This window comes from Notolabrus celidotus, chromosome 1 (assembly GCF_009762535.1).
Source record: "Notolabrus celidotus isolate fNotCel1 chromosome 1, fNotCel1.pri, whole genome shotgun sequence".
Lineage (NCBI taxonomy): Eukaryota > Metazoa > Chordata > Actinopteri > Labriformes > Labridae > Notolabrus > Notolabrus celidotus.
This window is the reverse complement of record NC_048272.1, coordinates 23,319,803-23,341,446: the sequence shown is the minus strand read 5'-3', so window position 1 is coordinate 23,341,446 and position 21,644 is coordinate 23,319,803. Positions and strand designations below refer to the sequence as shown.

The 21,644-nt window shown below is 40.6% G+C and overlaps 1 protein-coding gene across 3 annotated transcripts in view; it reads right to left on the bottom strand.

Moving 5' to 3' along the window:
- LOC117812413 (MICOS complex subunit mic25a-like) overlaps positions 1 to 21,644 on the bottom strand; it is a 94,029-nt gene that overhangs the window by 42,738 nt on the left and 29,647 nt on the right. Inside the window, exons 5-7 of one of the 3 annotated variants that reach the window (XR_004631205.1) lie at positions 17,109 to 17,129; positions 14,226 to 14,446; positions 12,928 to 13,011 (exon numbers count right to left, since the gene is read on the bottom strand). Coding sequence is in view for 1 of the 3 variants with exons in the window: in XM_034683159.1 (XP_034539050.1) it covers positions 12,928 to 13,011 (84 nt within the window). In the remaining 2 variants the exon portion in view is untranslated. The remainder of the gene's footprint in view (positions 1 to 12,927; positions 13,012 to 14,225; positions 14,447 to 17,108; positions 17,130 to 21,644) is intronic. The other 2 variants (XR_004631206.1, XM_034683159.1) reach the window with 2 other exon arrangements.

Here is a 21,644-nt window from a genome sequence, read left to right as displayed (position 1 = left end):
CGTGGGCATCCTTTTCCCTAATCCTATCTGCTTGTATTCACTACAATGTAATAATCTGTCCCTAATCTTTTTCTTTCCTGTACTTTAAGGAGAAGACTGTTTCATTTAAGTCATAATCATTTGAAAAAGGAGGAGAGGATACTTTGCCCTAACCCAATTAGTGGGGCTCAAATATCAAACAGTTGATTTTCATTTTAGACATCATGAAAATTGCTGCTGTTCGTTGAAGAAATGCAGCAGTTTAAGAGCAGTTATTTCTGCAGGTGGACAATAACCTGTACAATTTGTTTATCTCAAATTCTGCTTGACTTTATTATCAAACCGGAGAAAAGAACACCTATGCGCATCACCTCCAGTGCTTAATTCAATTTGTAAACAAGGTGTCAAAGTACATACATTTAAACTAGGGTTGTCAGTCGATTCAAATATTTAATCGCAATTAATCGTATGATTGTCCATAGTAACTGGAGATTAATCTCAAATTAATCCCACATTTTTTTATCTGTTCTAAATGTACCTTAAACTTTTCAAGTTTTTAATACTCTTATCAACATGGGAGTGGACAAATATGCTTGCTTTATGCAAATGCATGTTTATTATTATTGCAGCAATCCAAAACAATGATAAATACTGTCCAGAACAATCGCCACACAACGATGCAACACAATATGCTGAAAGGGCATTTTGACCTGAATGTAACATTACTTAGGAATACTACTGTAAGATGAGATTTATTTTGGTCTAAGTATTTGTATCATTGACTTTTTTAATGAAGTTCGAAATACTTCTATTTCATATATGGCACTGCCTCTTTAAGGTTGCTCAGGGTGATATGGTTTTGAGTTGAAGTGAAGGTGTCACATGAGTTTGATATGCTGTTGTCCTATGTTGAGGAAGAGTCATTAAAGGCATCACGACGCACAGCAGAAGTTGTCCTTTGCTCTTTCTTCCCCACAGCCCTTAAGTATAATCAATTAATTTTCTAGTTAACGCTGTTGAAGTTTAACAGTTCTGAAGAGATTAAACAAGTTACGGCGTTACACTACCACCATGTAATATCCAACTAACTAAACATCATGTTTTTTTAAGCAGCTTAACACAAAGTGATTGAGCTCATGCATCACAACAACAGATGCATTGTCCATGCGTCTCTGTCACATCGACAGTAAATGCAGATAACTTTGGTCTTGTCCGGAGAACCATCTGGCACTGCTTTAAAGCTGAACTTGCCATTCAAAACACCCTATTTATTCATTTCTTCTTGTAATCCACAATGTTATGTTACTGCTGTATCGATTCCTGATTTCCCAAACTACGGGGCGGGCCGAGGGTCATACACAGAACGTGCGTGCATTAATCGCGCGTCAAATAAATTAGTGGCGTTGAGGAGAATTTAAATTTACTCGTTATTATCGCTTCAATTTCGACAGCCCTAATTTAAACAGAAAATAATAAATAGGTCCAAGTACACTTTTCTGTCTTTTATCATCTGAGACTGTGTTCTGTTTGGGCTGTAATTCACTGTGTGAAAATGACAAACATTCCCCGATACTGGACTTTATCCCTGCCAGTTGTGTTTCCTAGCTGTGTCTTATTGGATTTACGAGGGCAGGTTTCAGAATTAGACGTGTGTTACTGCTAAGTCTCCCCAATTCTAATGTGTGGACTAGAATTAAATGCCCCATTTTGACAGGGAGATAACAACTACAGCTCCAATGGGAGTCAGGTATACTTCATCTCAGCATTATGTACATTTTGCTTAGAAAATACTCCAATCAGATGGTTTGCCTTCATTTGAAAGTGCTAAAAACCAAAGCCCTGGATCCATGGACATACTTACACTCTACTTAAAAAAGTCTCACTCCCTGATGGAGGAGAGTAAGCTCATACTTTGGCTGACTCCCTGGGAATATGTGGTAAGAAGTTAGCCAAGTGTTAGCGAATTAGCCTTTAGCCTGAAGTCAAAGGCTCAGTGGGTTAGATCAACAGAGGAAAGCTGCTCTGAAACTTCAAAGTCTCTAGTAGCATGGTGGGATATCTAGTGTTCAAGCAGAAGATTAAAGGCCCCACAGGGTCTTAAACTCATGGGGGCCTCAGATTATGCAGGACTGAGAGGGTAGGACACCAGCAAGGGAGGCAGCAAGCACAAGCAGATGGGTGAGGAGAACTTCTGAATGGTGACTGGTGTGTTGGACCAAGTCTTAAACTCAGAGGTTTGGATGGGTTAGGCAGTACATTTCTCATCAAGGTAATAAGTTGTCTCACAAGATAAGTAAATAGCATACAGTGTTTCCTGTATATCAAACTACAAGGCAGCCACCTCAGCCTAATTTCTGTACAAACATTCCCCGATACTGGACTTTATCCCTGCCAGTTGTGTTTCCTAGCTGTGTCTTATTGGATTTACAAGGGCAGGTTTCAGGATTAGACGTCTCTTACTGCTAAGTTTCCCCAATGCTAATGTGTGGACTAGAATTAAATGCCACATTTTGACAGGGAGATAACAACTACAGCTCCAATGGGAGTCAGCCTAATTCCTGTCACCCCAGCCTGTGAAAGAGTCTGACACTGTTTTCTGAGGACACTACTAGGTGAATGTGTAATTTTTAACTGCAATAACGGCATTAGGCCTATGTGGTAGTGGCGCTGTATCCAAATGAGTCCAGTCCAGCAGGAAAGGCACGGCCATAACAGCCAAAGAAGAAGAGTAAAGAGTTTTCTGTGGAGAGCGTCTTGTTGATGTAGGGCGTTCCTACAGATAATTGTGGCCAAATTTAAATGCAATGTGCTGATATTTAGATGCACAATCAACCCGCAGAGGGATCGTTCATACGAGACAGCTATCTCTTTTTGTTTCGGTTATCAGAAACTCCAGCATGCAGTCTATTTCATACACCAATAGACCTCACAGTTATACAGAACACAGAGTTCCCACTCTTTTCCAGAGATCATTTTCCAGGACATTTCCAGGACATTTTCATTGATGATCAAGCTGGTATGACCGTCTAAATTTAGTTCCTAATTTAGTTCCTAAATAGTCTAATATGTTCCTCTCAGTGGAAGTCTACATTTAAAGACATGTAGTCTATGGCTATCAATGAAATCATCTCTTACATACTTAAAAATTATGGCAAATTGATAATAGAATGATGCAACCACAGATGTACAGCACTTCACTTTATTAGTGCAACCAAGTAACAATGATGGGCAACTCTCATCTCAGCTTTCTCTTTTCTCAAAAAATATAAAATGAGCTAAGAAAAAAACAAAAGAGCCAGCAAAGGAATCAGGAAGCTGCCTTACTGATATAATTAAATAATAATAATGATCAGAGGATCAGTGCATTAATGACATAAATAGATCTGAATGACAAAAATGGCCACAAATGTTTCTCAACTCAACTCAGACTCAAAATATACCTGCTTAATCATGATATTCATCCTGCTAAGTGGTCCATATAAAACAAAGCAAATGTCACTTTTTTTTATTTGAGTTACCATAAACTCTGAAAAAATCTCACCGGTGTAAAGACGCACTCTGTATTTGAAGATCTCTCAGAGATTTTAAAAAATGTAAACTGTCTTCCTGCATGGCGATGTCTATTATGATCAGCGATGTCTACAACGTGGAGTTTCTGTGCAGCTGTGTCGCTCTTTTTGTTCCGTTTGTTTTCACTATTGGGAGTTTGCACTCCTACTAGCTAGAGCAGGGGTTCTCAAACATTTGGAGCCAGGGACCCCTTACAGGTGAGAAAATTGTCCATGGCCCCCTCATAATTGTAACACAGATTAAGCACATTAATGATGTGTCATGATCAAAAGCTGCGGCTCTGAGAGGCGATGCTTTATAGTGAATCAGAAGAGCCGGCTCGCATCAAGAGAGAGCTGGCTCCCAGTTTTTTCCTTTCGCTGCTTAGCTCTCTCAGTGCTCAGCCCCAGCTCTGCTCACAGCAGAACTTTGTTTTGATTGGTCAGCATGGCGGCCATGCAGCCAATCACATGTGAGGATACAGGATTCAGGTGATGGAGGGGAGGCTGTGTATCGTGGCTACATCTGTTCCTTCAGAGAGTCTTCTTGAAGACCGGGCAAATACTCACTGAGAGGAGAAATCAGATCAGCTCATCCAAGCTGAGGCATCAGATTTTTCTCAATGTCAACCTGAGGACATTAATAATGTCTGCTTGAGTTTGGTTCTGGTTCTGTTTGCTTGAGTTTGGTTCTGGTTATGTTTGCTTGAGTTAGTTCTGTTTCTGTTTACCTGAGTTGGTTCTGGTTCTGTTTGCTTGAGTTTGGTTCGGGTTTTGGTTCACTTTGCTTGAGTTCGGTTCTGGTTCTGTTCTGGTATGGTTCTGGTTTGGTTCGGGCTCGGGTCGATTCAGGTTTGATTCTGGTTCAAGTCTGGTTCGGTTCTGGTTCATTTCTGGTATGGTTCTGGTTCGGGTCGGTTCTGGTTCAGTTCTGGTACGGTTCTGGTTCGGTTCTGGTACAGTTCTGGTACAGTTCTGGTACGGTTCTGGTGCGGTTCGGTTCTGGTTAAGTTCTGATTCGGTTCTGGTTAAGTTCTGGTTCGGTTCCGGTTCAGTTCTGGTACGGTTCTGGTCCGGTTCTGGTTCGGTTCTGGTTCGTTTCTGGTATGGTTCTGGTTCGGGTCGGTTCAGGTTCGGTTCTGGTTCAGTTCTGGTACGGTTCTGGTTCGGTTCTGGTACAGTTCTGGTACAGTTCTGGTTCGGTTCGGTTCTGGTTCTGTTCTGGTTCAGTTCTGGTTCAGTTCTGGTACGGTTCTGGTGCGGTTCTGGTTCGGGTCTGGTTCGGTTCTGGTTCGGTTCTGGTTCAGTTCTGGTTCGGTTCTGGTTCAGTTCTGGTAGGGCTCTCGTTCGGTTTTGGTTCAGGTCTGGTTCGGTTCTGGTTCGGTTCTGGTTCGGTTCTGGTTCGGTTCTGGTTCGGTTCTGGTTCGGTTCTGGTTGAGTTTGATTCTGGTTCTCTTTGCATAAGTTTGGTTCTGGTTCTGTATGCTTAAATTTAAGTTCTGGTTCTAAACCTAACCCTAATCCTAACCCTAATCCTAACCCTAACCCTAACCCTAATCCTAATCCTAACCCTAACCCTAATCCTAACCCTAATCCTAATCCTAACCCTAACCCTAACCCTAACCCCTAACCCTAATCCTAACCCTAACCCTAACCCTAACCCTAATCCTAACCCTAACCCTAACCCTAACCCTAACCCTAACCCTAATCCTAACCCTAACCCTAACCCTAACCCTAATCCTAACCCTAACCCTAATCCTAACCCTAACCCTAACCCTAACCCTAACCCTAATCCTAACCCTAACCCTAACCCTAATCCTAACCCTAACCCTAATCCTAACCCTAACCCTAACCCTAACCCTAATCCTAACCCTAACCCTAACCATAATCCTAACCCTAATCCTAACCCTAACCCTAATCCTAACCCTAACCCTAATCCTAACCCTAACCCTAATCCTAACCCTAACCCTAACCCTAATCCTAACCCTAACCCTAACCCTAACCCTAACCCTAACCCTAACCCTAATCCTAATCCTAACCCTAACCCTAACCCTAATCTTAATCCTAACCCTAACCCTAACCCTAACCCTAATCCTAACCCTAACCCTAACCCTAACCCTAACCCTAATCCTAACCCTAACCCTAATCCTAACCCTAACCCTAACCCTAACCCTAATCCTAACCCTAACCCTAATCCTAACCCTAACCCTAACCCTAATCCTAACCCTAACCCTAACCCTAATCCTAACCCTAACCCTAATCCTAACCCTAACCCTAACCCTAATCCTAACCCTAACCCTAACCCTAACCCTAATCCTAACCCTAACCCTAACCCTAACCCTAATCCTAACCCTAACCCTAATCCTAACCCTAACCCTAACCCTAATCCTAACCCTAACCATAATCCTAACCCTAATCCTAACCCTAACCCTAATCCTAACCCTAACCCTAACCCTAACCCTAATCCTAACCCTAACCCTAACCCTAATCCTAACCCTAACCCTAACCCTAATCCTAACCCTAATCCTAACCCTAACCCTAACCCTAATCCTAACCCTAACCCTAACCCTAACCCTAATCCTAACCCTAACCCTAATCCTAACCCTAACCCTAACCCTAACCCTAATCCTAACCCTAACCCTAACCATAATCCTAACCCTAATCCTAACCCTAACCCTAATCCTAATCCTTACCCTAACCCTAACCCTAATCCTAACCATATCATTCAACACAACACTAACCCTAATCACAACAGTAACCCTAATCCTAACCCTAATCCTAACCCTAACCCTAATCCTAACCCTAATCCTAACCCTAATCCTAACCCTAACCCTAACCCTAACCCTAATCCTAACCCTAATCATAACCCTTATCCCAACCCTAATCCTAACCCTAACCCTAACCCTAACCCTAATCACAACACTAACCCTAATCACAACCCTAATCCTAACCCTAACCCTAATCCTAACCCTAATCCTAACCCTAACCCTAATCCTAACCCTAATCCTAACCCTAATCCTAACCCTAACCCTAACCGTAAACCCTAATCCTAACCCTAACCCTAATCATAACCCTAGGATCCGGGTGAGAATGATTTTGTAACAGAATAAATGCACACAATTGGGCAATTATAAGGCTTCTTATAAAAACATCGTATGTAAAAGGGTTTTCAACACAAACCAATAGTTTTTGAAAAGTTAAGGCAAAACATACAGCTACAAAAGATCCTAAATTAAGAGCCGTTCGGGAGTCAAAAGAGCCGGCTCTCTGAAAGAGCTGAACTTCCCATCACTAAAGCACATGCTTACCATTTGCACTCTTAGTTGCCCTTGGAACTATTTGTATTGTAAAACGTATCAATGTAAATACTTCAGACCTGTACCATAGTGATAAACAGATAACACTTCAATTTGAATCAAGTAAATACCACTTGTATACTTTAAAACAGAGGGTCATTTCATTCCTTGTGGACCCAACATGACATCATTTATATTTTTCAAGTAATTGATTACTTGACGCTTTCACAAAATTAAAAGTAGCAAGACTCACATATCCCTTCGAGCCACCAAATGGTATCATAACAATGGTGTATGCTGTTTTTAATGACACAGCACAATTTTATAATTTACTAGAAATTTATTCAAATTATTTCACGGACCCCCACGCTATGGTTCGCGGACCCCCAGGGGTCCCAGGACCCCACTTTGAGAACAACTGAGCTAGAGTACGGTAATAGAGCCAAATGTACCATAAAACATAAACAATATACTCCTGTTTTCTGTGAATGCATGATTATAAAGTGAAGGAGAAAAGATGTGAAAAAAGTTGTGCAGTGTCGCTGTCTTTTCCAGCACAGCGTGCACTCAACTTTCAATGCATGGGATGTGTTTTTTTAATAGGGTCAGGTCAAACGCAGCCATGTTGGAATAATTTTCCAGGACTATATGTGATTTTCCAGGACATTTTACTTTTTCTCCCATTTTCCAGGTGTTTTCCAGTACTGGAAAACTGGTCAACTGTTTTCCAGGTTTTCCAGGTTTTCCAGGACACGTGGGAACCCTGAGAACAACACTAGATTCCATGATCGAATGTCTCGTTTTCCCTATACGTCTGCATTTACGTCCATATCTATGTCTTTAAGTCTGTCTGTCTGACTGTTCAAGTATTCTGTGCCCTCATGTCTTGGTTACAGTGTGTCATGCAGAAGTACCATAGAAGAACATATACTGTTAATAAAAGGATAAAAACAAAGTAAAAACGTAATGTCACCATTGACTGTATAAAATATGGACGTAGGGTCTGTGACGTCACCCATCTGTTTCTGAAGCACTGTTTTGAGGCCAATCGTCGGCGGCAGCCATATTGCTGCTGTCGAGCGATTGTGGCGTAAAGAGGTGGACTTTGAGCCTCCTAGCCAACAGCTACAGTGTTCCCGCCTGTCAATCAAGTCAGCCGTGCCTCTCATTGGAAGACTCTTCATCTCAATGTCTTCGAATTGCCGCATTAGAAAAAAATCCCCCCCCCCCCCGTAAGTGTGTGCCGATCGAGAAATGAGCTATCCAGACTACACTCGTCTTTTGCACCAGGCTGTAAACATGTTTATTTCTGCTGTAAAGATCAGCTTTTTTGAATTGGTGTGTATGTGGTTTCCGGTACTTCCAGAGCCAACCTCAAGCAGATCCTCGATGAACTGCAGTTTTTAGCACTTACACATTGGATTCATATTTTAAGACCGGAGGTTGCCGCTTGATTGCCACAAACAGTCGCTGAGGCAGAGTGACAGAGAGTTAACAGTTTATGATTAACAGGCTACAGGTGGGTCATTTAAACAGCTTGATATATCAGGTAGAATATTGAAGTAAGGAATGTTATACCAGTAATTTAAAACAAGTACAAACCAGTAAAATGTGGAGTGAGAGCTAGCTATGGAGGGAAAAAAACAAAGTCCCCTTCCACAATGCCTGATATAGATTTTTTCTTAAATCGAGAGTAGTCATGAATTGAACTGGAACTAACATATCTCTAATCTTGCAAAATAACAGGGCATGACAAAAGAGAGGAGCAGGTGTGTAAAGGTAATGTTTCAAGTTGCAGGTACAGCTTGTCCAGTCAGAATGATGGGGGAACCCAAGGCTGTGTGTGGTTTTTTTTTTTTGTGTATGTCAACATGTCTATTGACAGAGCAGCAGCCCGGCTCTCTAACACCAGAGAAGTGGCAGCACTATCACTGCCACACATTCTCTGAGCTCTTCCCAGTCATTTCCACCCGTGGGGACAAAAGCCCAATGTGGAGAGACAGAAAAGGGGGGATGATAACCCTCAGTAGGGGGAAAAGCAAGGTTTTGGGGGTGTTGGAAAGACTCATGGAGAGGATTAGTGTGGATCTGTATATGTGTGTGTGTGTGTGTGTGTGTGTGTGTGTGTGTGTGTGTGTGTGTGTGTGTGTGTGTGTGTGTGTGTGTGTGTGTGTGTGTGTGTGTGTGTAAGCTTGCATACATGCAAATCTGTGTTTGTACGTGAATGCCTGTGTCGGATGATCCTTGCATGCACACTCGTATGAACACCCTCCAGCAGCTGAGGATTGAGATGGGCTGATGTCAGGATTTCGTGAGGTGGGGGAATGGTGTCGGGGGGGGGGTTGTTTCACGCTCCAGACTTGGACGAAGGGGGATTAATTTTTTCAAGGGGGGGGATTAAAAGAGGTGAATTTTAAACTGAGACTTGTTTACAGAGTCACAGGGTATGTTGCCACAGGGAGACAGATATACTCCACCTGTACACTGAGAAGAGATTAGGGAGGCTTCCACAAATAAACGAGAGAGAGAGAGAGAGAGAGAGAGAGAGAGAGGGAGGGAAGGGAAGTAGTGGTATGTTTTTGGAGCAGGGTTGTCCTTTTGTGTTCCGAAGAGGGGGAATGCAAAGTTGTGTGGTGGATTGGCTACTCTATCACAATTACTTCTGAAGTGACAGCAAACACACAAACCTGTCACAACACACTCACACAAACGCGCGGGCTGTTTTCTCATTTGTGTCAGAAGTGGACTCAAACAGCATTGACAGACATGGACAAACACAACAGTCTGTTATCGTCATTCATCCCTAAGGCAAACTGGCCAACAGAGAGTGTTTGTGTGTTTTTTTATTCAGGTAATCAACCTCTCTCACATGTGCATACACACAGTTATCAGCTTGTTATAAAGGGAACTACTAAGCCACAGTAAAATGTTGATTTAGGGGAAGATCACACACCAATTACCAGTGGACTCTCCTGCTAATCTGGCTGCTTTTTCCCGTGGCTTAAATCTCTGCCTCAGATCATTAACAAATCCAAATGATGTAACTGCCTGTGCATGAGTGTGTGCTTTTATATTGTACTATTTGTACAAAACAACAATGCAGTTGTGTGAAATGATCCTTTCCTTTTGAGATTAAGTATATAATTATGGTATTCATCACCTTTAAATCTGAGCTTCACATGAACTAGATCTTATACGAGACTGATGGAGAAGGACGTCTGAAAGCAATTTGAAGACGACTTCACATGCATGGATCATAATGTATGGGAAAAGTGAGACATATTACCACTTCAAGTAGGGTTTTGCATTCATGTATATGACCATGTCAGACACAATTCAACAATTTAAGGAGCAATTTATTTCACCCAAACGGTATTAGCCGCAGGTAGAAGAGAGGTAAAGGAAGAAAAATAGGCAGGAAAAAAGGAAAGGGGGCATGAAAGAAAGCCTGGATGAATGGCATGCTAGATTGGAAAATGAAGGAAAAGAAGGAAGGAGATGGACGCCTGCTCAGGATATTCTGTCTGCTTAATGCACAGTCCATATAGCCTCTTTATCTCTTGCTTTCAGTCCCCTTCTGTCTCACTCCCTCATCCGCATTCAGGTCAGCTGCGAGCAAGTGAGGGGTGAAAAAGAGGTGATAGAAAAGGCAACTGCTCCGGCAAGTGGAGGAAGATAGAGCATCCTCAACTCTTCTGCCAATCAGTCTCTTCCGTCAAGCATTGCGGTGTGTGCTGCTCGCAGTGCAGTGTTCAGCAGACCCTTCCATTTAACTAGGCAATGTAGAAGGTTTCTCAGAGGCCTAAAAGAGGCGAGTGCCAAGGACCAGATAAGGTACCCCCTCAGCCTGAAAGGTGCTGCCGGACAGAGGGCGGACGGGGAAGTGGACTCCCAAAGTGTGTCAAATGAATACCAACAGACAAGTTCTGGGTGTGATTGGAGCAACACAGAAAGAGTGATTGTGGGTTTACCTTTTCACCTTTCATTCCTTTAATGCGTTGTTGTTTTCAGTTCATGTCCTTAAGGGATGGACACTGGCCTAAACAAGCTCTCCACCCTGGCACTGCCTTCCCAAAACCTTGGCTCTTTCATATTGTGGGCCTAACTTGACCAGGGAGGTGCCCACTTAATAAACCTGTAGATGTGTTGGCTCTCGCTCCCCATCTACACCGAAAGTCGCAGTGTGGAGGCCAGTAGTAGCCAAGTGGAAGGGCAGGTATAGTATCGGCACTAGGGATGTAACGGTATTGTAAATATCGTGGTATCTCGGTTTCAAAATTCTCAAAATAATGCCGTGGCATGTGACGGTATCAAACAGGGACTCGGAGTACTCCCGCTAGTGTAGTTTTTTTTCTGGCGCCATTGAGTGGGCTGGTCTGAGAAGCAAACATCATCTCCCCTGATCCCCTGCGCAGTGCAGGAAGAGATGGCGGAAAGCACAGAGGGGTAGCGGAGCAGAAAACTTAAACTAGTGGAACTTCCTACAAAGTTTAAATCAGAAGTATGGACGCATTTTGGTTTTGTAGTAAACAAAAACAATCGAGGAGAAAACATGACGGACATGCAAAAAAACTGTTTGCAGACGCGGCCAGACCGCGATCGACTACAAGTCGGGGAATACAAGTAATATGAGAAGGCACTTGATGAATCATCACCCTGCAGCCGTTTTCAGTGGTGGACAATGAGGGATTTAAAAGGTTGGTGAACGTGCTTGAGCTAAGTTACAAAATTCCAGTCAGTTTAAAGACACTCAGAGAAAGTTTTTTTTTATTTGCTTGTTACTTGAAACACTGGATGTGCCTGCACTGTTCTTTGCACTTGAAAATACCTGTTGGTAGTAATAAATATGATTAGAGCATTTGAGCATTCTGTTTGTGTTCAATTACAGTAAGTGTGTTTATCCTTATCCTTCATGGCACTTAATTGTCCACACTATGATATTTTCTCAAAGTCATCTTATTTTTTTGACAATACCTCAATAATACCGTACTGTGGCGATATTGTACCCTGAGATTTTGATATCGTTGGAACCCTAATCAGCACTGTCAATATCTGGCACCTGCATAAACATAGCTTATAGGTCTGAAAGTGGTAATGCTGTTTGGGTCATGGTCACTAAGGGCCTTTTGGTGGGCTATGCAACTTTCAAGTAGGGCAGCAGAACTTGGATGAGGGGGTGCAGGTGCAGCTTATCCTTTTGAAGAACATGTTTCAAACAAGGTTTGCCGAACAACAACAAAAATGCATTTAATGTCCTTTTTTCATATTTTTTGTATCTTTGCATCACCGATTTTCCATTTTCCTTTACGTTCGCTCTGTATTCATTCCTTATGCCTCTTCTCCTTTCTTTTAACCTCTGTTCATCCCATACACTAGTATCAGCCTCGTTCGTAGCAGTCTTCTGACGAATCAACTCAAGTTAACTTCATAAGCAAGACACTGTTGTGCTGGTGGCTTTCACAGAGAACAAAATATCCACCACGCATTAGTGCTCAGGTGGAGAGAACACAGGACATAATTTCTTAAAAGCATCCACCAAACTGCTGTATTTTTTCCTGTTTTCTGAAAGGCCTACAGGGTGGCTGGTAAAAAGGTACATAGTGATGTGAAAAGCAGAGTACATTTGATTAGATGACTGAAGATCTCTCTCGCTGCAAAAGCTCTTGAGTGCTCATCTATCAGCTGCGAGTTGTGACTCTCATCTGCCTGCTGGAAACTTTCAATTCATTTACATTTACAATTTGACGCAGGTATGTGGGCTTGACATTTCCAAGATAGAAAAGAGTGTCTTGTGTCCCATGGAGATTTCACTATTTGGGGAGAGTAAGTAATATGTAATTTTAAGACCAGCTTTGATATTTGATGTGTAATGACTCTTTTTCAGCGAGAGCTTGCAGGATGTTTTCATTTGGTTGGTAAGGTCTCCTCTTAAACATCTCTACATTTTAAATACGACAATCTCACTCTGTAACCCCCTCAAAAAGGTGATGAAATGATGAAACTATGCATAATTAAAACATTTTACATGAGCACTTCTGTAGCTGCACTAGTGAGCTTCTTTTTAGTGGTAAAATTATTTCATTAGACGGGGAAATTGTCTTTACCTTTTTCTCCAGTACTGTCAGTTGTTCTTTATAAAAGCTTGAAATGCTGGCCAGTTCCTTCTCCTTCACCTCCAGCTGTTTAGCCTGAGAGAGAGAGAAAGACAGTGTACAAAATGAACAAATACTGACACTTAATTTACTTTACACTAATATGACCTGTGCAAGCCTGTTTAAGTACTCATCTGACAGCCTAGTATGTAACAAGGGAAATTAATACAAGTACTAATTTCCATTTAAGTGGATAGAATGATGCTCAATGTGTTGAAGCAACACTTTAGTTCTTATGCTTGTGAGCAAACAAACATGACACAGGAGACAGAGACAGAGTAAAGGCTTAAGGGAAGAATATCAAGGCAGCTTGTTGCTTTCACTGCAGAACAGATTGAAAACACATGACTAAAATAGAGGTTTCAGATTCATTGAAGATACAGAGCTGACTCCAAATCAGTAACCACCACTAACAGAGCAATGTAAAAATAACAAAAAAACAAAAAACAGATCTCTTTATATGACTACTTTTTTTTCTGTTCGTTTTTTCTGTGAATCACTTTGTAACTTTGTTTAGAAAAGTGCTATAGAAATAAAGTTTATTATTATTATTATTATTATTATTATTATTATTATTATTATTACATAAAGTGGAACACTCTTCCAATAAATGAGCAGTTTAGTTGATGCAGCATTGTATTGGGTGGTACTTGCTATATTTCAGATGACCCTTGTATTTTGTGCTATAGCAGTATTTTTTTCCACTTCTTTATATATTTATATATTATTATTGTTATTTTTATTATTATCATATTTCTATTTTTATTTGTATGCCTTATTGTTATGCCTTTATTCAAAGAGAGCACAGGTTACCAAAATAAATTAATTTTGTGTTCAAGCATACTTGGCCAATAAAGCTGATTCTGATTCTGATTCTGATATAGATGGAAACTAGCAATTGAGCTTCTTTTTTATCAGCTCAAGCACTTCCACTTATATAAATTACAATTCAAACACATTCATTCGGCTTACTTTTTTAACAAATGCAAGCTGAAATACAATGGGCTTATTGTTTCTACATCAGCATCAAAACTTCTTAACTTCATCTGCTGTAAACAGAATAATAATCCCTAACTTTTAATTTTTTTTTGTACATTTTCATGCCCAACCTGATGCACCCACTACTGTACAAATCCATCACCGATAAGACAAAAATGTATGATGATTGATGGATATACGGAAGACACACAAAGTAAAACATTAAAGACTAACTATCTTACAACAAGTCTATCTAATGTAAGAGAACTTACAACACTAATCACAGGCAGGAATGTGACTGGAACAGCAGCTGCAGGGGCTGATATCGAGATGCTGGCGTTAGGATGAGGTGAATCGCTTTTAAATGCCCGCTGAGCCAAGCTTTAACAGGCAGATAGATGGCAGATTGGCTGAAGGAAGAGGCATAGTTTGGGCCATGGCCATAGCAGCATGCAAGCAGAGGAAGATAGGAGGCAGCCGTCAAAAATATACACTGTGAAAACAAGTTGCCAGAAGTCAAAAATGCACATGCGCTAGGAGTTTTAGTTACAAGATTCACAGAGGAGAGATCTGAAAGAGAATTTGACATGATTTTTGGGACTGAGCTGATTGAGTTGATTTAGCAGCACAAGGCTTCACAATGTGTCAATGTATTACATAGTTTCATTCAGTAAAAACAAGGATACCTGTATTATTAATATCATATAAAGCAACACCAAAGACAAAACTGAAAAGAAAGACAATGAAGGGCTTTTGCTGAGCTGCAAAAAGTCAATCATGGAGAGAACAAGTCAAAGAGGATGATGTTGAAAAGAAATCATGCGTTCAATGAGAAGACCTCTGTGTAGAAAGCTACAGAGCTGTTATCCTTCACCATGACATTTCACTCATTTTGCATTACTAATCTGATTCATTCTAGGATAACTCATTTATTATAATAAAGACAATATTGTCTCTGAGATCATGTAAGAAACAATGAAACATTTTGCATGTACAGTCACAGTCATGTGCGCAAAAATGTCTACACATGTCTAGGGTTGCAAAGGGGTGAAAATTTTACGCTAAATTTCCAAAAAGTTTCCGGTAAATTTCCATGGGAAGTTAAGCTGGGGAATTTTGGACATATTCTAAATTGGAAACTTTCCATGGGAATTATGGGAATGAACTGGGAATTGAGGGTAATTTAATGGAAAGGTATCATATCCAAGCATAAATATTTGTTTTGTTACAAGCAGACATCCATCCAAAGTATACAATTAAAACAGATTTATTTTTAAGTAGAACTGTATAAAGTGTTAAATATTTGATTGAACAATCAATTATTTCATTGAAGAACAAAAATATGGATGTTGAGTTAAATATTACTCATCCCCCTGACCCAACCCATTCAAAAATTAACAAAAATGCAATCCCAACAAAGTCCCATTCAAAATGTTAAATTAAAAGAGCCCCTCTCCCTCCATAAAAGTCCCATTCAACATGTAAATAAAAAAGCATCTTCCCTCAAGCTTCTCAAGCCTAGCCTCTGCATTTTTGCTAAACCCTTTCAGGCAATGGGCTCTTCCTGGGTCTCATCAATATCCTCCATGTCCACTTCCTCCATGTCCACTTCCTCAACATCCAAATCCAACTCTTCCAAGCGTACTTGCGTTAAATCTGGTTGTTTTAGTCAGGATTATGCTAAAATATATTTCCCCAAACTATATTTAAGTTCCCTATTACCAACCTTCAATTTAGTAAATTCCTGGTTTATTCACGTTTATACCCATAAATTCACGTTCATTACCATGGAAAGTTTCCAACTTTGAAAATTCCCTGAATTTTGCAGCCCTACTCCTTTCTCTTTAAAGAGATACAAAACAGTTAATTTATCTTCTGAAAATGTACCGAAAATTGTTTTTAGATTGATTTGTGTTAGCTCCAGCTGATCTGCGTGACAGTGAACTGAATTGAACCAACTGACTGAAGAGAAAACCTTGCAGCATGGTTTAGATTTAGTGTTTGGAGTGCGTCTGTCAGAAGTTTGGTCATGCTGTGGAGAGTATGCAGTGGATCAAAAGGAGAACCTCAACAGCTGTACAAACCAATCCCATATTATGACTAAAATGCATAAAAGGATAGGCAGCATGCACATGGTGAACACAGGGTGGCTCAGTTCTCTCCGGTATGCACACGTTTGTTCTGCAGAGGTTTACATGCAGTTTGTGTGTCGGCATATTTAAAATGAATAATAAGCAATGCTTGGGCACTTATGAACACATATTGTTTCTAGCACATGAAGGTAATGAGTGAAGCACTGCTCCAGCAGTATGAACATGATATGGTGCAATGAACACAATGAAGCTGGCTGGGAAAAGGCAGCAGTGGGGCATGGATTTATGATACAGAGTGTGTATCATGACCATAAACTCACAAACACACGCAGACACAAAGACACACACACACAGACACACACACACGGACACACACACACACACACGGACACACACACACACACACACACACACACACACACACACACACACACACACACACACACACACACACACACACACACACACACACACACACACACACACACACAGTGTAATACCATGGTGTAATTTTGTATTGTGCATTTTCAAGTGTGATATAGATCAGATTGAGCAGCAGCATCATCCCTGTATGATCATCTTTGCTCTTAGCTGAACACAGGTGTAAGGATACACACACACACATACTTTGACACACATTTACATTTCATCTATTGTAATCCAATCTAATCTTATCCCAACTTAACACGCACATGCATCCCAAAAGACCACATCTGCAAATCCCTTGACTGTGCTCACTGCACTTCTTCTTTCAGTAGCGTCTGTTTGATGCTTAAGGGCTGCGTGTGTGTGTGTGTGTGTGTGTGTGTGTGTAGGAGTGTGTGTTTGTGTGTAAAATCACCTCTGCTAGCAGCACAGATGATGTGTAATTTTCTAGCTGAATACCTCCCAAAGTGTTGTTGTGTGGAATGGTGGCGGCTGCACACTCACAGCCTCGCTTTAACGCACAATGAAAACATGACATTTGAATAGAGGAGAGAGAGGGAGAGAGAGTAAAAGAGAAAGAACGAAGTAGAGAGAAAGAGTGAGAAAAAATTGAAGAGCATTAGTCGTGTTGCTTACCCAGGCATCCAAATCTGCTGGCTAGGAGGGAGACAAGGAACGGGGGGTTATTGAGACGGCAGACGGTATAAGGGAGATGCATGAGACAGTGATAGAGACAAAGAGTAGAAGGATAAAAGACAGGTTGAAGAAGGAAATAAGAAGGGGAGGTGGAGTGAAGGATAAAGAAACAGTCAGGAGAAAGACAGGTAATAAGAGACAAGCGATAACAATGGAAGAAGTAAGTGATGAAGGAAACAAGGCTAGAGAGAGATCAACACCATAATAAACATGTTAGGAATGTTAGACTGAGGACAAGTTTGTTGGAAAACCTAATTTGCCAGATGCTGTGAGAGAAGCAATTTTCACCTGCAGCAGTTACAAAATGCATTCAGTGTGTCTCAGTATGCAATGATTGAAAAAGTTACTTAAATGAGTGAGTCAAGGTAATCAAGTACCAGATGTAAAATTATTTATCTTCATCTTCACATAGGTCATTCTGGTTTTTAATACGGATGCACCGATCTTACTTTTTAGGTCCCGATACCGATATCAATACCTGGGCTTTGGTATCTACCGATACCGATACTAGCCGATCCAATCCCTGTATTGATTTAACAATTTATATTCCTTAATGTGAGGATAGAATCATGTTTTGGCAACTTCAGGCTTTTCTGACTTTGTAAACCAAAATAAAATAAACATTTTTAAACTGACAGTATCATTATTCAAGAGATTATAAATGTGTACCAACAGTTTGGTGAGTTAATCTTCACAACCAACAGATATTACAATTCAACTTTAAACCTCAGCAGTGGATAAGAGGAATTAGATATTCTGTATAAAAAAACTGCTTCAAATAAGAGAATAAAAAATATGTCAACGTAGTGTTTCCCACAGAATGACAGTGTGCCTGTGGCAGAGAGGAAGGCTATTCAAAACATTGAATACATAATTACCCTGCCCAGTTTTGCCCTTACTGTTTCCCTTCTCCGCGTCTGATATTGTGACAATATTAATCAGCAGCACATTTTATAAAGACGTCCAAATCACACAACTGGCGTTTCTGTAATCTTTCACTTGATACTCCGTCATCACAACAGGAGATCTGCGAGTGAACGAGGCGCGTTCATGACGAAGGGTTCGTGAACGATCCAAAGCTAAGATAGTTTTCCATTAATAGAAGGTTTCTTGCTTCTTTGCAGTAGGCTCCACCGGGCAAAAATGCACCGGCCGGCGCTGATGACGTAGGAGACGCACATGGCTGTTGTCAACACAGAAAAGCATAGATCTGAGATGAATAGATCTGCCATATGGATCGGCACTATATATCGGCTCCTTGTCACCGATATCCGATCCAGCTTTTTGAGTCCGATCTAGCCGATATCCGATACCAGGATCGGATCGGTGCATCCCTAGTTTTTAAATATTTAAGGTGTCCTTGTTCTGATTCTGGCAGATGATTGTCCAGGCCCCCTTTGCCTTGCCTTTAAATCAGTTGACCGTCTCTGTACTGCATTGAAATGATAAGTGTGATAAGATGTGCCACTTTACTGTATGTTACAGCATTTAAATCAGTGAATCAAATAATGTTGGGTTATCATAAGTATACATAATACAGCCAGGCAGGACACCGTATCCTGGCGTGCTCCCAGTCCAGTATGAAAGAAAGAAACAGATTAGAGCGCTGGGTGTCTCTAATGTTAGCATGCCTCATAAAAACTCCATTCAGTTAAATGAGGTGGACTCACAAAGCCAGTTGCTGCAGAAAGTGTGCTTGTGTGCAGGGTAATCTGTGTAACGGATACAGCCCATGCCATCTGTTTAACCTCCCTGCTCCTCGGCGGCAGGCCCTAAACTGAATGTGTACCTGAGTGTGACTGTGTGCGTATGTGTGTGTGTGAGTGAATGTGTATCTGGACCCCTACAGAGTGCTTGCAGGAGTGTGGAGGTCCCATTTCCATACATGAAAGACTCTAGAGGAGAGATGAAGGGTTTTGTTGTGATACAGATGCAGACAAACACGCACATAAGCAGTTTGGTGCGGTCCATGGTCCATGGCGGACAATGGCATTAAAGGTACATCCACTGGTTGTTTTTGCAGCTCAGAGCTCCCCTGTGGCCGGCAGTCAGAGGCCTCAGTCTGAACATTAAGAGTCTGGAGCAATGAAACTTGAAAAAAAAAAGAATGTCCCTTAAACTATTCCTCCCAGAGTAAGGTGTATGTGTGTTTCAGAATATTTTACCAAGATAACTCATTAATTTAGCAGAATATTAATGAAGTTTATCATGATCCCTTAGTAAACGTAATGAAGAACACAGACTAATTGGCTTAAGGTGTCTGTGAAAAATCACTCACCAGGACGTATCAAAAGTCAATAACTCTCCGTGGACATATTACAGTGGAGTTGCCATGGCAACAACAACTTTTCTCATCCTGTGCTGTCATGAAAAATGACTGTTAAGACATCACTAACCTTTAATAATGAACCCAGCAGAGAAACATCACCAAAGAATGCCAACAATAAAAATGCAAAGGACAACCAATCAAAACTAAGTTTCTTGTTTTGATTGGTTGTCAACAAGTTTTGTATCAAGGACATACTGAGAAACCCTCTTCTCCCTTCTAATGCATTTACAGAAGTTCATATTTTACAGTAGAACATATATAGATAGAGATTGACTCAAATAGTAAATGATTGCACTTATATAACGATTACCTCATCCTCTGACCACTCAAAGAGCTTTTACTCTAAATGTGGTATTTACCCTTTAAGACACATGTTCACAACGCGATGGCAGAGGCTGCTACGTAAAGTGCCCATTTTCCCACAAACTAACATTCACACACATCTGACCACATATGGCTATGACCAATGACACCTTTATATATCTATTTAATTTATTTTTTAAGTATAGCATCTTATTTTCCTTTTATGGTTTAATAGTTTAGTGTTTTATTATATTAGTAATTTATTTATTTTTATTTATTAATTTTAAGTATAGCATTTTATTTTATTTTAATGGTTTAATATTTTAGTGTTTTATTATCTTAGAAATGTATTTTATTTTGGTGATTTTAATTTCCTGTGTTGAGTTTTAACATCATGTTTTACCTCCAGTGTTTCCTCATTAAGATATCATAAGAGCGTTTCCTCAGTTCGTTCAGCAACTTCTTTTTTAATTTTTATTTATTTTCATTGTTTTTATTATTATTGTTGCATTTATTGTGTTCTTCACCTTAGGATTGTGGTGTGGGTTTTGGGGTCGGGGCTGGGTTGGGATTAGGAGGTCTTTTTATTTGTATTTTTTATGTACAGCACTTTGTGTTACAATATCATTGTATGAAAAGCGCTTTATAAATGAAGTCTGATTGATTGATTGATTGATTGATTGATTGATTGATTGATTGATTGATTGATTGATTGATTGATTGATTAATTGATTAATTGATTAATTGATTAATTGATATGTAGACTACTAAAGCTGGGGATCAACCTGCAAACCTTTGGACTGAGAGATAGGCCAGTCTACCACTGAGCCATAGCAGACAAAAAATGTCATCCTTTTCTGTTGAAATGTCTAAATCAGCTGTGAAAGACACAGGGCACTGTGCTGCATGGTGGGACTTGCCATACTGACTGCAGCTTTAGTTGGAAGCTTCGACAATTCATTAATTCAAGTTGAAATGAGGAGTTTGCCACAGAAGCCTGAAAATGGTTGCATCTGGCTGGAGGGACAGCCAGACAGCGGGAAGTTTCTTGAAAGAGTTTGTTTCCTTTTGGTTGTAATAACTACCTTACTTCTGTCTTTATTTTATTTATTTTAAGTTATATTTTTGGCCTTTCTGCCTTTATTTGATTGGACAGTCGAAGAGAGACAGGAAATGTGGGGAGCAGAGAGCGGGGGAAGACATGCAGGAAATGGTTGACCGGCCGGGAATCGATGCAGTGAGGACTGTAGCCTCTGTATGTGGGGTGCTTAGACCGCTAGGCCACCAACATCCCACTTCTGTCTTTAGCCAGATCATGTGATGGTTGAGCCAAAACTTTAATGCACTCAACCCCAACCAGTAAATCCATGCTTGCACTTATCCGGACTGTTTTAAAGGTAAATAGGGACTGAGCAGCATAGTGACGTCAGTAATGACATTTAAAAAGGAAAGCTCAATATTTCAATGGATATCAATTTATCTGATTAGCTGAACCATATTTGCTATGGTTGTACCATGCGGGTCACCAGATGCACCCGTTAAGCAATGCTTCATGCTTGATTTAGTCTAGAAATCCAAAAAGAGGCAATGTGTGAGAGTGTGTGTGTAGAATGTGAGTAAGTGTGTGCCTTCATCTATGTGGGAGTGAAACTGAAAAAGTGACAGAGATGTGACAGGATGAGACCTTGTCGTCTCCAACACCACCTCTCATGGTGAGAAACGCTTGCTTGGAAATCAATTATGTAAATGCTAAATTATGCAAATGCTACATTTGAATAAATCTATGTGTTTGGGGAGGAAAGCATTAGGTGTGGTTTTCTGCTTGGAGTTAGGAAAAGAGAGAG